The 17,438-nt window shown below is 38.2% G+C and overlaps 1 protein-coding gene across 7 annotated transcripts in view; it reads right to left on the bottom strand.

Annotated features, from left to right (window-relative positions):
• Positions 1 to 17,438, bottom strand: part of REPS2 (RALBP1 associated Eps domain containing 2) — a 204,454-nt gene that overhangs the window by 74,062 nt on the left and 112,954 nt on the right. For 2 of the 7 annotated variants that reach the window (XM_080653923.1, XM_080653924.1), the window contains exons 9-12: positions 16,222 to 16,316; positions 10,694 to 10,763; positions 8,471 to 8,524; positions 2,959 to 3,004 (exon numbers count right to left, since the gene is read on the bottom strand). In XM_080653923.1, the coding sequence (XP_080510049.1) occupies positions 2,959 to 3,004; positions 8,471 to 8,524; positions 10,694 to 10,763; positions 16,222 to 16,316 (265 nt within the window). The remainder of the gene's footprint in view (positions 1 to 2,958; positions 3,005 to 8,470; positions 8,525 to 10,693; positions 10,764 to 16,221; positions 16,317 to 17,438) is intronic. The other 5 variants (XM_080653926.1, XM_080653927.1, XM_080653928.1 and 2 more) reach the window with 3 other exon arrangements.

Here is a 17,438-nt window from a genome sequence, read left to right as displayed (position 1 = left end):
TCTCTCATCGATGTTTCTAACTCTCTATCCCTCTCCCTTCCTCTCTGTAAAAAATCAATAACATATATATTTTTAAAAAATGTTCTGATATTGCCTATGAGCCAGGGAAGAAATCTTTTGGTGATAGCAGCTAGACTATTAGAGACTACTTACTTTATAATTTCCACTCGATACATTAGTCTATTGCTTAGGAATAGGTTTGTGGATGAGTTCCCAATATGATTTTCTAAGAGGTGAATGTGTACGTACAATAGTTCTATTCAGCTTCTCAGCTGACGTTATGTCAAAAAAGAAAATGACCTTTGAGTCAATAATATGTCCTAGGGACAAATTAACCTCAGAAAACTGTTCTTGGTGTTTAGCTATTAGAGTGTCACTTATGAAATTAGAATCTATCCATTTTTATTAGGTAACTTCAGTTCTTCATAAAGCTGGTTTTCACATAGCAAGTTTTTGTTTTCCTGAATGAGTTCCTCAAGGTTTCTCTTTGCCATACAATGTTCTGATCTTTAATAAAGCCACCGTAATGGCATGTGACCTGCTCTGGGATGGTCCCTGTCACACAACTGGCAAGACAGGCAAGGCAAAGGCATGCAGAAAGTATCAGGAAGAATGCTCTAATACTTTCAACCAGAATAAAATGGAATTTATCTGAAAGGACGACAAAGTTTTCAAATGGGAACTCTTGATTTAAAAAGGAAATTAGAGCCCTGGCTGGTTTGGCTCAGTGGATAGAGTGTTGGCCTGTGGACTAAAGGGTCCCGGGTTCGATTCTGATCAAGGGCACGTTCCCAGGTTGTGGGCTCGATCCCCAGTGGAGAATATGCAGGAGGCAGTCAATCAATGATTCTCTCTCATCATTGATGTTTCTATCTCTCCCTCTCTTCCTCTATGAAATCAATAAAAATATTTTTAAAAATAAAAAAGAAATTAGAGACCCTAGCTGGAAATTAAAAGAACTTCTAACGTCAAATATAGCTTTAGTGACATTTTTCACTAAATAAAGAAAAAATGTGTGTGGTACACACACACACACACTTAAGCATACCACTCTTTACCACATATCTCATGCCACTTTATTTCCATATATAACCTGTATATTTATATTTTGTTATGGAAAGTTAACTGGATATCAAATAAGTGATACTGAAAAACTGTGATTGCAACCAATTAGAATATAAAGGTGCAGGGAATAAAAAACTATTAATATAGTAGTATTCGAGTGGTCATTTTCCCTCTTTCCCTTATATTTCTACAAAGCGCTATTATTCTAAAAAGGAGGATCAAGATGATTTTATTCTCTTGGTCTCAGTAAAGACCCAAATAGGAGTAGTGAAATAAAAACATCCAAATTAGACCAGCAGACTAATCCCTAAAAGAATAATATATTAAAATTTAGCCAGTGAGATTAATAATCAAATATGTAACTATGAAATTTTGTAATTTCACTCACTTTGGGAGAGAGAGGAAGTCATAAGTGAAAACTGTGAGGTTCAATTTACAGTTAACATAGAATATATAAGCATATTTCTGCAGTTGAAAGGTTTTTCCAACTATAAGGGCACATAAATGTTACTATTCCTACATCCTAAAGCCTACAGACTAATATGCAAAAGATCCATTCATCTTGTCCGCCAGTGTGGTTCAGAGGTTGAGCATTGACCTATGAACCAGGAGGTTATGGTTCAATTCCTGGTCAGGGCACACACCCAGATTGCAGACTCCATCTCCAATAAGGGGTCTGCAGGGGCAGTCAATCAATGAGTCTCTCTCATCATTTATGTTTCTATCTCTCTCTCCCTCTCTCCTCTGAAATCAATAAAAATATATTTAAAAAATAAAAGATTCATCCTTTAAAAAAGAAAAGGATGAGTTAATGTGGTAACCACAGAGAGAAATAATGCCTATGCCTTTTTTCCTACCAAAATGAATTAGTATATCTATTGTTTTTAAAAATATGAATATATATATATATATATATATACACATACACACACACACACACACACACACACACACACACATATATATATCTATATCTGTTCCTTCTATAAACAAGGAAACAAAACCCCCATTTGGAAAATCCAGACATAAAAGATACACTAAGGGGTAAGGTTTATAAGAAAACAAGATTTCCTTAAACATCAGTATTTCAAAATATGATCAGATTTAAATTCACTTTTTTAGGGATCTGTCTAGTATCCAAATGAGAAAAAAAGTCACTAAGAGCCAAAGGAAAACTTGGAAAAGACACATGTAGTGTCCTATCTTACACTGCAGTCTACTGGCGAAGAGGGCTCCTAATACCATCTTCTCTCTTTGATGTCCTGTTGGTTCTATTAGTCTTTCTGTTTTGTCCTTGCTCTTCCTTTCTGATGCCTCCTGTCAGCCACAGCTCTACCTCCCTGGCTCTCCCTCCCTCTTTTGCTAGCCTCTAGTGATTGAAAAACAGTGAAGCTGAGAAGAAGCTCTAATACAGGATGAAACAGACCATAAGTACTGCTTACCTGAAGCTTTACACCTCATTGAGGTCACCATAAGCATTTTCTTTCCCTACTCTAGATTAGACCCCAGACTTCTTACTTTTTGGTGTTCACCTTATCATGACAGTAAATTTCAGTGTCAGTTACCTTTAAGTTGTATTTCCTTCTTTCCAAGGCTACTTCCCCCTACTCGTTATCATCCTGCACCAACTGGGGCATATCACACAGTCCACTTCATATCAAGTGACCAGAGCGCAGCAGCTACTGTCTTCCAGCACCAACAAACACAGAAACTGAGTCTCCCAGCAGCACTGCATGCTCCAGTCAGGCCCCTCATGACAGTGAACTCACCCATAGTCTAACTTTCAAATCAAAAGGAAAAGGAGATTGTGGGTTGGGCTTTGGGTCGGGGGTTTATATTTCTAATCTGAGACAGGCACAAAGGGCATTCAAGTAGAAATTAAACAAACACTACCTGGATCTTGGTCTTGCTTTGAGACTGTTGGAATCCTTAGGAGTTGCTGAAATAAAGATTGATTACTGTTTGCTTGGGTTTCATTGCTGCAGTTAATAGGTTTATATATAACACTTGGGCTAGTACAGAGCACATCAACAGGTTAACATGAAGTACAGGTGTCCACGTGGAGAACTTGACGTCTTCCACAGTTCCATGATTTCAGAAATTTATTTCTAAAGTTAAAGGCACAATTGAAAGGAAAGAAAAAAACAACATATTTTCCTTTCCTCATAACACTAAGAAGCCATTCTCAAATCAAAGTTGATTAAAAAAGGAATTCCCATCTAAAAAGACAACCTTCTCAAGGGGTTATCTATGTACTAATGAAAGGTTCAGACTTGAGAATTTCTTGGTCTATCATGACAGCCTAGTAATACATTTTGAATCAGTCTACCCTGCAGGCTAGGAAGAAATCTATTGGGCTATATATGTTAAGATTTTCTTAAAATACACTACTAGAGCAACACGACCAGAAGAAATCAAAGTTCCAACAAGTAAACTGCACTGCGCCAAGCAGCTTTTCCTAAAAGAAAATATTCTTGTGTCCTATGTCTCTATGACCAAATTGTACAGAGAATATTATGGCATGAAATCATTAAAATATTTTGTCTAACATACAACCCTTCCTTATCAAATTTCAATCATAAACTAACTTGCTCACTACTGACATCCATAAAGCCTACTTTCCCATCCCAACTTGTTGAGAGTAATTAGAAACATTTACAAAAACATTAATATCCTTTTGATGTTTTCAATCCTCTATGAATGTCAACTTTAGAAACCACTAAATTTGACATTTTGCCAGCACTGCAAAATTTTCATCATAAAATGGCGTAAAAATTCAGAGAAAAAGTGCTGCTAACTAGGAACAAGGAAATATAGTTTATATATTGTTTGCACAAATCCTTCCAGCAAGAAAATGTCTCATTGCATCATCTCCTCCTCTTTCACATCGCTCAAAGATAAAACCCTCCTTGTGTATGAAGCAGCCTGGATTTACAAGGACCATTAAAATCCTTGGGTTAGATAAGCAGAGCAGGAAGGGGAGCTAAAGTGCTAACAAGACACAAAGCAAATTAGCATTATGCATCCCCATTCCGTGGGGTCAGCTGCAGAAGAGGTACATTTCTCTCAACCTACACATTTTGGCTTGTTGTAGTGAAAATACAGGCATCTTTCAACTCAAACCACTGAAACACTGCCAGAGCCCCGAAAAGCCTGGGCAGCCGAGGAGTCTGAGCCCTGTCTTACCCATTATCAACAAAACCTAATTCCCTCCAGGCATCAAAGGAAAACGGCCTAAGGAGAGCCTCTGAGACCTCCAGCCAAGCTGGCTGCCTTGGAGTGGGTGGACAGTGTGAGCAGACTCACCAGAGCTGGGGGCCACCCTCTAGCAGGCTGCCCACTGCAGGCTCCAGCTCCGTGGCCCTCTTCTCCCTGAGGCCCCACTGCTTTCCATAAATATGTAGGTAGAAGTCTCAGTCATGTGAAAATACTGTTCACCAAACCAGACGGTGGTGACCGTTAATTCTTTTGTCAATTGCCACTATCTTTGTCTTTTTTCTGGGGTAGGAATGGGTGTGGAAACGGGGTAAACCCTGCTGGTGAGAGATAGACAGATGGGGTGAGGGGCGCAAATGAGCACTAGAGACCAGTCCGGAAGTCGTGAGGCCGGGGTGCTCCTCCTGGCCACGGCACTCTCTAGCTGTTAGTTCTCTGAGCCTCAGTTCCCTCACCTACAGGATGAGGAAAATAAAAATGGGGGGTAAGGGCATGAATGGGGGGTTGGGAGGTAATGGGGGAATAAGGACACATATGTAATACCATAATCAATAAAGAAATTTTTAAAAATGTAGCCATTCCTCACAGGAAGAGACAAGGCATCGAAGGTACTTTAACAACTAAATGTATTTTAGAATTGCAAATTATTACTGTTGTACAGTGCTCCAAATTTTTTAAGTTTAGAAATCTCTTTTCTAAATATAGTTCCTTCTAGGACAGCAAAGGAAAGGCAGGTGGGAGTGGTAATGGAAAGAGAGAACTGATCTACCCCCTAAGACCATGGGGTGATAGCTGGCCATCGGGTAAGCTGCTAGAATTACTAATGGCAGTCAGAAGACTACACCAGTTTGAGGATGAACAGGCTTAATCCACTCAGCATTACCTAGAGACATCAAGAAAAAGATCACCATTGTGCAGTGTGCTCTGATGAATTAGCTGGAATATAATGTTAGTTAAGAAATCTATTAGACTCCACTGATATATAGACTTTCAGCAATTAAAAGGGTCAGGGTATATGAAAAAATATGTACAAGAGATACTCCAATTCCCTGATAATAAAGTCACACCCCATCTGTAACCCACCACATCGTCATCTTCATCACCATTACTATTACTAGTGTACTGGTGCACAGATTCATGCACATTGAAAGGAAATTAATTAGAAGAAATATTTTAATATCACTATTTGCCCTTTCTCTATAATAAAAGTGTCAACCAAATTCACAATCTACAATGACAGATCAAAATATAAGCATGCGATTGGCACCAGCGAGAGCTTTATATGTATCAGGCATGTGCAAGCCAACTTAGCCTTTTATATAGAGAGAAAACTTGCTTAATTAGACCTTTCTGATTTAACTAAACTTTTTCCAGCCCAGTGAAGCACCCCAACTTCTCTTTCAGGTCATTGTCAGCAACACAGCAGTAAATAGCAACACGAAGCAGATTATTATTGTAGATCACACAGGGAGAACAAAGGGTAAAATATTTAACTGCAGCAGTGTTTGACTATATTCTGCGCAGTGAGAAAACCTGAAGTCATTTTCAAGGTCCGCCATTTCTTACTTCTTTGTAGTCGGGTCAAGTTTCTAAACTTTCTAAATCTCTGTTTTCCAGCTAATGAAAAGAAAATAAAATTCTACTGAGTCTCCTATCTACCTACTCCAGGACTTCTGTGAGGATCAAATAAGATGAGGCACATGAAAATGCTTCACAGACATTTGGTTAAAGTGTAAAATGTTTGCACCTGGCTATAAAGCAAGTTGTGTTCCCTAGACTGAAGAAACTCCAAGGAGACTAGTCGCTAGGGAGAGGAAGCTGGGCGTTGCTATGTGATGTCATTACCCGGTGCCCACAGCCACCATTTCTGGGCTGGGCTGGGCTGTGGGCCGCATTTTGCACCATGGGGTCTTGGAAGCGTTGGCTGTGATTTGGTGGGGTGTCACTCTGGGGTGGTGGCAGGGCCTGTGTCCCACTTGGGGGAAGCCAAGTGTTGGTTTGTCGGGCCAGGTCCATGGTGCCATTTATTTTGCCGTTTATTTTTAAATGGCCAGTGTGCATCATGGCAGCTCCTGCATTTAGTTTCTGCCCTCTGTTGGTCAGTGCATGTCATAGCTACTGGTCGGACGGACACTTAAGCTTTTTATACATATAGATTATCACCACCACCCACTGTGGAAGAGCAGGGCAGAAAGATGTTTCTCCTTCCATCTGCAAAAACATATCCCAGGAACGTCCTGGTCAGTCTCCACAGATTTCTCCATAGGAGTTTACTATTCCACTTAATTCTTCCATCAGTCTCTGAGCCCCTGAAAGTCAAGCTCAGCATTTGAAGCATGTGAATATCTGCAAAAATGGTGAGGGCATGTTGTGTTGAAACCCAGGCAGATACCAACGGGTGGGTCATTGCTTTTCATTTAGCTAGGAAAGGTAAGAAGATGACAACTTCCTAGAATACTCCAGGCATTTCATCTTTCCAGGAAAGAGATGTGGGATAAGAATGCAAGCCTGAACTTTAATTCTCCAAAAAAAGACAATAACTCAACTGAGGTGAACTGTCCACGTGGCACAGACAGCCATTCAGAATTAGAAACCACCACCTTGAAACTCCAATGTCTCCTGCTGGGAATCCAATTCTCTCATATAGATTCCCGAAGGGAACAGTAGTGGGAAAACTAATCAGGAATCACATGGCATGCTCCCAGGCAGAATGTAAAACAAATTTGGATGTACTTCACACGATGCGGCACTCCCTGAGAGGTTTTATCTAGTGACACACATCCTATTCAATGAAGGAATGTTAACAATGATGTCTATAGCTCACCCCAGAGAACACGTGATGCTCATGGCAAAAAAAAAAGGAGTTATTAGCCTCGAAATCTGTTGGATAAGCAGCAACTTAACTCGCTACATTAGTTTTTACTAATTTCATTAACATGAAGTTTACAAAAATTGGGATGTATCCACTATCTCCACAAAATAGGGTTGAAAGGAACCTGCCTCAGACATTTCTCCTACACAAATAGAGCATTTCCCCCATGATAAAGAAATCCAAATCCATTTCAAAAGCCAAAACTAGGCTTGAGAATTCCTACCACTTTTGGAAGCATGGTTCATCTTCATTTTCTATTATTTAACATGGCCTTCTACCGGTAGCTGTTGCCAAAATAGGTTACATATCAGAATTACCTTGGAGCTGCCTAAAAATAAAGATCCTTAGACCCCACATCTGAAATCAATCATAGATTCTCATTCACATGCTCTCTCGTGCATCTCTCTCTACCTCTATCTCTCTCTATCTCCCCCCCCTCCTCCTCCTCCCTCCCTTCCTCCTTTCCCTTCCTCCTCCCGCTATTCCTCTATTCCTCTCTCTCTTAAACCTTCAATGAACTTGGTGTTTGGGAAATAATGCACTATAACATAAGCCTCAATGTTATATTGACCCTTTGTTCCAACTTTAAACAAATAAGCCTGGGATGATAGCTAGCTAACCAAAACAAACATGATTTACTTATTAAATATTAAGAGAGATAAAAAAGAAAGCAGCAATTTCTTCCATATCCTCATAATCAGAACTCCAAATAGTAATGCCTTCCCTAGCTAGTTTATTTGTAACTAGGTTCATCTTGGTTCAATGATGCGTCTATTGAGAGAGCTGACACAGGCCCGGCCATCTTCATGGTTCACAGATACAGTTCCAACTCTCCAAAAACCTGGGCAAACACAACTTTTATTTTTCTCCTTGGAATCCACTCCATATGTAAGAACATTTATTTGCCTTCCTGGTGGTAAAGTATAATAAAAATATTTGAGATTTTTACTTTGGAAATGGAAGATTTCAACTGCAGACCTCCAACTGATCTACTCCATCAACTCATTCTACACAGAAATTTCAATGGCTTGTTGAAATCCTCTCAACTCCAAGATTTCTCAGTTCTACACTTAGTAACAAAGAGACTAGATTCAAACCGAATGATCCTTTCAGTAAAACCTAAATTCAGAACTTAAGAAGAAATACCTGAAAAGGGGGAAGGGGTAAAAAAATTTCCTTGTAATAAAACAAAACAAATATTTCAAGAGAATTATACATACTATCACAGATATGCCAATTTTCTACTCACTAGAACTACTGGAGATTTTTTAATTAGAAATAATTACATACATATGTTAAAATGAAGTTTTCTCCTACCTGGATCCTCAGATGTGTCCTTTGGTAAGGCTTCATCCATAGTACTTTTCAAAGCTAGTGACGTTTTGTTTTTAAAGAACAGAGAGAGAAGCGGGGGGTAAGAAAACTATAACACTTTATTTCTCTGGCAGATTACATTAAAACAAAGAATCTCTAGTCATCACTTATGAAAATGGTGTTACAAACTTCTATAACTGCTATAGCACTTACTAAAACAATAAAGAACTCTTAAAGTATGAAAATAAGTTCTCCCAAGACAGTGGTTCTCAACCTTCCTAATGCCGTGACCCTTTAATACAGTTCCTCATGTTGTGGTGACCCCCAACCATAAAATTATTTTCGTTGCTACTTCATAACTGTAATTTTGCTCTGTTAATGAATCGTCATGTAGGTTGAGAACCGCTAGCAGGGTCACCTAAGACCATCGGAAAACACAGATACTTACATTACAATTCATTAACAGTAGCAAAATTACAGTTATGAAGTAGCAACGAAAATAATTTTATGATTGGGGGTCACCACAACATGAGGAACTGTATTAAAGGGTCGTGGCATTAGGAAGGTTGAGAACCACTGTCCCAAGAGAACAAAGCAGTGTTTTCAACTTTCCGGAGACAGCACCTCTAGTGGCGAAGAGGAGTATTACCAGGAGATATTGGGAATTGCCCCTTTCATTCCTGACTTCCAGACCAATGATATCAGAATCTCTCTTGAAGTGAAACCCAGGCTTCAGTTTTTTTAGAGCTCAGTTGGTTATTCCAATATGAACTCAAGGATAAGACCCCCTAATTAATAAAGAGAATGGTCAAAGTACATCCTGCCATAGACAATGTCCAGTTCTGCCTGCCTCTTCCAAGCATGCAACTATTGTTTCCTAAGGGAAAACTTATTTTTCATGTTTAACTCCATACCAAGTTGCATTGATGGCAGGTCTCAACAATAAAACCTAAAATAGCTTCAATGATTTTTAGATGGAGCACTGGCCTGAGAGAAAATCTTGGTTCTTATCCCCTCTCTTTTTCTTTTATTTTAATATTTGACTTTTAGAGAGAGGAAAGGGAAGAGAGAGAAGAGGAGAGGAGAGGAGAGTAGAGGAGAGGAGAGGAGAGGAGAGGAGAGGAGAGGAGAGGAGAGGAGAGGAGAGGAGAGGAGAGGAGAGGAGAGGGGAGGGGAGGGGAGGGGAGGGGAGGGGAGGGGAGGGGAGGGGAGGGGAGGGGAGGAGAGGAGAGGAGAGGAGAGGAGAGGAGAGGAGAGGAGAGGAGAGGAGAGGGGAGGGGAGAGGAGAGGAGAGGAGAGGAGAGGAGAGGAGAGGAGAGGAGAGGAGAGGGAAACATTGATGGGCTGCCTGGTGCACGACCCCTACTGGAGATCAAGTCCACAAACCGGGCATGTGCCTAGACCAGGTCTAACCAGCAACCTTTCGGTGTATAGGACGGCACCCAACCATCCGAGCCAAACCAGCCAGGGCCTCTCTCTTTTTCTTACTAAGCAAATGATTCATACTGAGTCTGAACTTCAGTTTATTCATTTCTAAATTTTAGGCGATGAACATACCACCCTCCACTAGGTTTTGTGAGTTCTAGGTAGATAGTGTATGAGAAAAGATGTGGTAGATTATAAAGCATTATACAGAAGTATGGAGTCAAGGGGGGATTCCTCCTGCTCTTCTCGATATTCCCAGGCCAACTTATCTCTGTGCTTGGTAATAGCTATAACATGGATCACTGTGTTGTACTGCTTCTCATCCGCCCAGAAAGATAGGCAAAGCTTTATCATAGCCCCACAGTCACAGATAAAGCCCAGGGACAGAAACTCTCTCCAGAAGATAATTTCCCCACAGACTAGAGCTTGGTACATGTGTGCATTTGTATCGATGCTCTGGGATCACATCTGCCAAAATAAGATGCTAAGCTCTCAATTATTTCAGCTTCCAGTCATTTCCTAATTAGTATGACCAGATTCCAATGTAAGGAGTCAGGATAGCCTGAGGGTCAGCACTGAGAAAGGAGCCAATGAGCTAGGGGGGCTTTGGACATTCAAGCTCTTGTTACCATTTTATGAACTATAGTTTGGGGACAATTTGAACTACTTAATCCATCCAAATGTGTTCATGTACTGATAAATGTCCTCATGTGCTCTAGAAGCCAACCATTCCAATAGAAGTGGATAAACAAAACATAGGCAGAATGTCCCTAAAGGAAAAAAAACTCATTCTTTTCATACCTTGTTTGTCATCACCAGTCAAATCTTGGGTAGAAACAGGAAAGTCAGCCACATCTTTAATAGATAACTTCTTGGAAAAGGAAAGAAAATTAATTATACAGATTGAATAGAAATTAAATGATGTGCACATATGATGAAAATGTTTTAAAAGCAATATATCTTGCCAATATTTCTGTCTTCAGTAAACCCTAACATTTAATATTATTTTTTTTTAGGTTCCTAGTGAGGGATAGTTAATTGTATTGAAATAGATATATGCATAGAGGAATAAACATTCAGATTAAGGAATATGTATAGACCACATATTAAATCTGAATCCCGTGTAGGATTCAGCCAGAGACTCTTGTAGCATTTGTCCATTCAGTCAAGAACAAAGCCGTGCCCTAGCCGGTTTGGCTCGGTGGATAGAGCATCAGCCTGTGGACTAAAGGGTCCCAGGTTCGATTCTGGCCAAGGGCACATGCCCAGGTTGCAGGCTCGATCCCCCCCCAGTAGGGGGCGTGCAAAGGAGGCAGCCAATCAATGATTCTCTCACCATTGATGTTTCTCCCTATATCTCTCCCTTCCTCTCTGAAATCAATAAAACAATATTTTTTAAAAAAGAACAAACCTGTAATTTATGTGCTTTTTCATAAGCAAAGAGAGGTTCTGACAAGTGGCCCCATAAGGTGGGTATATGCCAGGATCTGTTAAGCAGAGGGTATTCTACCCTGATTCAAATAGCTTCCTTATCCTGGAACAAGAACATTTTACTTCTGAGCAGAACAAAATTTCTTCCTAACTCACTTATGAGAAAACTCTTCACTTACCCTAATAAGATGAATACCCAAATTGATCAAATATTGATTAGTTTAAAATTATGTTAAAATCTACTTAGTATAAATTTATTTCTTATAAAGTCTCAATTAACATGCACTCTAATACTTCTGATAGATTAAAGAGTAATATATTCATATTTGCTATATATAAACAAATCCTAGAAAGATATCTACAAATTGAAGGGTGACTGGGTACACAGAGGAAAGAGATGGGAGAAGGACTTGTCACTATATGCCTTTTGGTATTCTTTTTTATTTTAAACATATTCAAAAAATCAAATAAAGAAATAAATTTTAAAACTTAAAGGAAGTAGGGTAAATTCCTGGAGCTATCCAGTGCTCCAAAATGTTAACTGGTTTACCTCTCAGAATCTGAACAATCCCCGAGAGATAAACAGTACTTCTGTTTTTAAACTGTTCCAAAGAATGGAGTTATAGTACTGCTTGGCAGTAATCTGATCTAGGATTTAATTCTCAGGCAGGTCATTCTTGGCATTATGATGAAGTATCCAGATGTAATTGCCTATTCAAAGTGTACTATCTCCAATGGAACAAAGAATGTATCTTAACATTGCCTTTCTTTCATTTTCTTCTCCCATCTAGATTAGAAACCAGATCCTCAGTAGAAGAATATGACTTAGGGGTAGAAAATGTATATTAAAAAGAAATCTAAGAAAGAGTTGAAAGAAATTTTAAAAATCTAAATAAATTGAAAACTTAATATTGCTGGGATGACACTACTCCCCAAACTCATCTACAGATTCAATGCAATCCTTCTCACTTTTCTGCAAAATTTGACCATATGGTCCTAAATTTCATAAGGAAATGTAAGGAATCCAGAATGGTGAAAATATTCTTGAAAGAGAAGAACAAAGTTGAAGGACTCACACTTCCCAATTTCAAAACTTACCACAAAGTTACAGTAATCAAGACAATGTGATATGTACCAGCATAATGACTAGCATAATGATATGTACTAGCATATAGATGGGATAGAATTGAGAATCCATAAGTAAACCCTTACATTTATGTTCAAGTGATCTTCAATAAAGGTGCAAAACAATCCAATGGGGGGAAATTGTTTTTTCAATAAATAATTCTGGAATAACTAATAATCCATATACACATACAAAAGAATGAAGTTAGACCTCTTCCTCACAGCATACACAAAAATTACCTCAAAATGGATCATAGACCAAAATTTAAGACCTAAAACTATAAAATTCTTAGAAGAAAACAAAAGAGTAAATCTTCATGATCTCCTATTAGGCAATGGTCTCTTAGATATGACACCAAAGCACAAGCAACAAAAGAAAAGATAGATAAATTGAACTTCATCAAAATAAACATTTGTGTTGCAAAAGATGCTATAAAGAAAGGGAAAAGAAAAACCAAAGAAAGAGCAAATACTTGCAAATTATATACCTAGTAAGGGACTTATATCCAGAATACATAAAGAACACGTATAACTCAATAATAACCCAATTTGTAAACAAAATATTTGAACAGACATTTCACCAAAAACGATATACAAATGGCTAATAACTACACAAAAAGATGTTCAGCATCATTAGTCATTAGGAAATTCAAATCAAAACCACTAGGATGGCTAAAATAAAACAGATTATAATAAGTATTTACAAGGACGTGGGGAAATTGGAACCCTCATACATTGCTGGTGGAGGAATATAAAACGGTGCAGCTGCTTTGCAAAACAGTTTGATAGTTCCTCAAAAAGTGAAACACAAGTTATAACATGATCCAACAATTCCACAACTAGGTATATATCCAAGATCATTGAAAACATGTTCACACAAAAACTTGTACATAGCCTGGCCATGTGGCTCAGTAGTTGAGCATCAACCTATGAACCAGGAGGTCACAGTTAGATTCCCAGTCAGAGCACATGCCCAGGTTGTGGGCTCAATCTCCAGTAGGGGGTGTGCAGGAGGCAGCCTATTGGTGATTCTCTTTCATCGTTGATGCTTCTATCCGTCTCTCCCTCTCCTTTCCCCTCTCTGAAATCAATAAAAACATATTAGAAAAACAAAAATTTAGGGGAAAAAACTTATACATAAATGTTCATAGCAGCATTTTTTCTAACAGCTCAAAAGTAGAAACAATAACCTAAATGTCCATCATCTGAAAAATGGACAAACAAAATGTGGCATATCCATACAATGGAATACTATTCAGCAATAAAAAGGAATGAGGCACTGACACAGCATGAATGAACTTTAAAACATTATGCTAAGTGAAAGAATCCAGTCATAAAAGACCACATATTATATGATTCTATTTACATGAAATGTCCAGAATAGGCAAATTCAGAGACAGAAAATAGATTAGTGATTATCAGAGACTGGGGGCCTGAGGAATAGTGAATGACTTAATGAATACAGGCTTTCTTTTGGGGGTAATGAAAATGCTCTAAAATTAGACTATAGTGATGGTTGCATAGCTTTTAATATACTGAAAACCACTGAATTGTATATTTTAAATGAGTATGGTATGTAAATTATACCTCAGTAAAGCTGTACACAAAAGAAACTCTGCTAAGAGGAGTATACCTGAAATTATATATCTTGACGGAACATGGTTACAGCTCTGCAGTCTATTGAAAAAGATGTACTGCTGAGTAAACTTCTCATGACCTGAATCAGCTACAGCTTCATTCCTAACACAAGCACCTATATGGAGTCATCCCTCACAGGGCTGATGACCAAGATCTATTTAAACTCCATGCACTCATTCATGAAAGATTAAAAGCGTGTAGAAAGAACAATGAATGAAACAGTTTAGAAGAACATGAAATATTTAATCATTAGCTATTAAATTCTGACCTACACTGCTCAAATGACCAAACCATCAATTAACCCCTGAATTTTCTTTATTACATCATTATCTAAAAGTACCACACCCTTAAAAATAACAGTTTTTGTTGGGAGATTTTTGTTGTTCTTTTGCTTTCTTGTTTGGATAGGACAAAGCAAAGACTGGGTAGCTTTTAACCTACCCCCTCAAAGGAACCAGTTAAAGGTTATAAAAGTATATGAAACTTAGCTGCACATGTGTGTGTAAGTCACTAATTAATTTCTCCAAAAAAAGCATTATTTGTCTCTGTTGAAAGGGCAAAGACCATCTGATACCATGGCAAGCTGGAACAAAACATTTATCCAGCAAAAATAATAATTTATTACACTTTTTAGTAAATTACCTAACAATCTCATAATTTTACACAAGCAGGGGGACTCATAGAAAAAACAAACAAACAAACAAAACAAAACAGGGCAACTACATAAGAGAGCTATGGAGTTTGTGTGTCCTGGCCTGACAAACAAGCCTCTCCAGACACTGCCAGCAGCCCCAGAGTAGACTGAGGACCATCAACAGTGGTTACATGGCCCTGGCTGGTGTGGCTTGTGGGTAGAGCAACAGCCTGCGGACTGAAGGGTCCTGGGTTTGATTCCGGTCAGAGGCACATGCCTGGGTTGTGGGCTCGATCCCCAGTGAGGGACATGCGGGGGGGGGGGGGCAGCCGATCAGTGATTCTCTCTCATCATTGATGTTTTTATCTCTCCCTCTCCCTTCCTCTCTGAAATCAATAAAAATATATTTAAAAATAAAAAAATCAATTAAAAAAGTGGTTATATGTTTGTTATATGTTTCTCCATCATATTTAATATACAGAAAAAGAAATTTAAACAGCTGAATGTCTTCAAAAGCACATCTATCACACCTCCTGAAATCAGTTTTCATTACATCTTTTTCCCACAAGTAGAAATCTGTTGAGGAAAGTAACATGGAGGCTATGACTCCAAGAAAGAGAAGCAGAGAGGCCAAGAGAGCTGTTAACAGAGGGAGCACTGTAGAAGCAGGAAAATAATAATCACAATTACAAGAACTTAAAGAAATGGCCCCTGTATACTGCCTTTGACTTCTATCATCTTGCAATGGTTTTAACTAGGGTCAGAGAACTGTAATAGGAGCGTGTGAAAAAACCTCCATTTATTAAAATTTTCTAGATTTTTAGAACAGGAAGAGTAGGTATCATAAGTTGTTATCATTGCAATCATGATGAGGATGAGGATGATAGTGCTGAAATTAACAATAACTATAACAACTATTTATCAATGCATACTGAAGAATACTAAGCATGTGGCTAAGAACCTACATCAATGGCCCACCATGGTGGGAATTCTGGTTTCTCTTGGGGATCATCCAAATCAATCTTCATCTGGTCCAAAAGCTAAACACCCTGAGGGAGAAGGCAGCTTTGAATGTGGTTTGGGGCCCTCATATATAGTTTTCAAACCTCCTCTCAAAACTGTTCTGGTTCATTATATTTTGTTAATACTCAGCTACTAAAAATACAACTTTACAATTTTTACTTTGAAATTAAAGCTTGGCTAAAGTAACTTGGCTAGCATTTTTCAGGCTTAGTTTGTCTATACCTCAATTTCACCTCTAGAAAAAAAAGTCAAGAGACTATTTTGCTTATTTTGCCAAGTCTAGTTTTAGGGAGGAAATAAAAAAGATCATTATAGATATGTCCGGGGTCAAAATTTGAAAGGATAAGCCCCAAAGTAAGAACTAACTATGAAGAGAAAACGTTATAAAAGTAGATTTTCCAGAGTTTGTAAAGCACACGGGCTAATGGGTTTAATTCTAAATACATCCTTAACTAATTTACATATGAAGATCTTTTACCTCCATCCGATTCAAGTCATGAGGTTGTTGGTTTGCTGGCATGGACTCAGAATAAGAATCAAATAACGCACACTCCCACTTGGGTTTCGGAAAGGCTAAGAAGAAACACAAAGAATACATATAGTCATAGCAGGCACTGTTTCCTACGTAACAACAAAATCAGCTGGCTCCTATCAACTAGTTATGGCACTCATCATGCTGAGATATAAATTTTCTACATATATAACCTGGAACTTCTACCATCTCCATTTACACATGATGAAACTGAGGAACCAGGAAGCTAAACAACTTACTCAGTCATATAGTTGGTAAATGGTTGAACAGGGACTTCCATTGCCAGCAGTCCTGCTAAATGGTCTTTAGCATTTCATGTTGTAACATAGTTGTTTTCTATATTAACCATTGCTATCACAATACTTAAATTTTAACTATATACTACTAGCATAATTTTTAAATAGTAGTAACTATGGCGATAGTTTTAATACTATAAACATTAATAAAGGAAACACTACAGTTTAGCTATTCTTGTTGGAAACAGAATCTTATGATGGTATGTGCCCAAGAAAATTTTATGAAATACTCCTTTCTTTTGGTTAGAAGGAGTAACAAAAGTAAGAGCACAGGTTCTTGCTGATTTACAAGAGAGGAAATAAGAATCATGTTATGAATTTCTAATACAGAACAGTGACAAGGGCTATTAGTTGAGATGCTGACTAGATCAGCATGAAGAAAAATCATGCCACTAGATAAGCTAATACTTATTTAATACTCATGCTATTTCTTAGAAGTGGCTTGTTTCATCACTGTGTCAGAAAGTAATTAAGAAAGATCTGTCTCAACAATTAGAAAATTTGTCAATATTCCAAAGAGGAAAAGCAGATTGGAGTAGACAATAAACAGAAGCTACAAATCAAATTTGTCAAGACCAGCTATTAAGAAATCAAAAATTTAATGCCATGTGTGATATTATGATTTATAATAAGAAATATATATTTGGTCCTACTACCCATTTCTGGCACAGAGTTTCCAAACCCCTAGGAATTTCCAAAGTAATGAGAGCAATAATGGTGTCTCTTTTATGTTAATGAGATGATGAAACCCATCAAAGAATGTTAGTCAGGTTGCCATGTGGTTAGAGGACTGGAACTTCTAGCCTCAGCCTCTTATTTCCCATGAAGGAGAGAGGCTTGACGTTCAATCAATCACCAATGGCCAAT

The sequence above is a fragment of the Plecotus auritus genome, assembly GCF_963455305.1.
Source record: "Plecotus auritus genome assembly, chromosome: X".
NCBI classification, from domain to species: domain Eukaryota; kingdom Metazoa; phylum Chordata; class Mammalia; order Chiroptera; family Vespertilionidae; genus Plecotus; species Plecotus auritus.
This window is presented reverse-complemented; position numbering and strand designations above follow the sequence as displayed.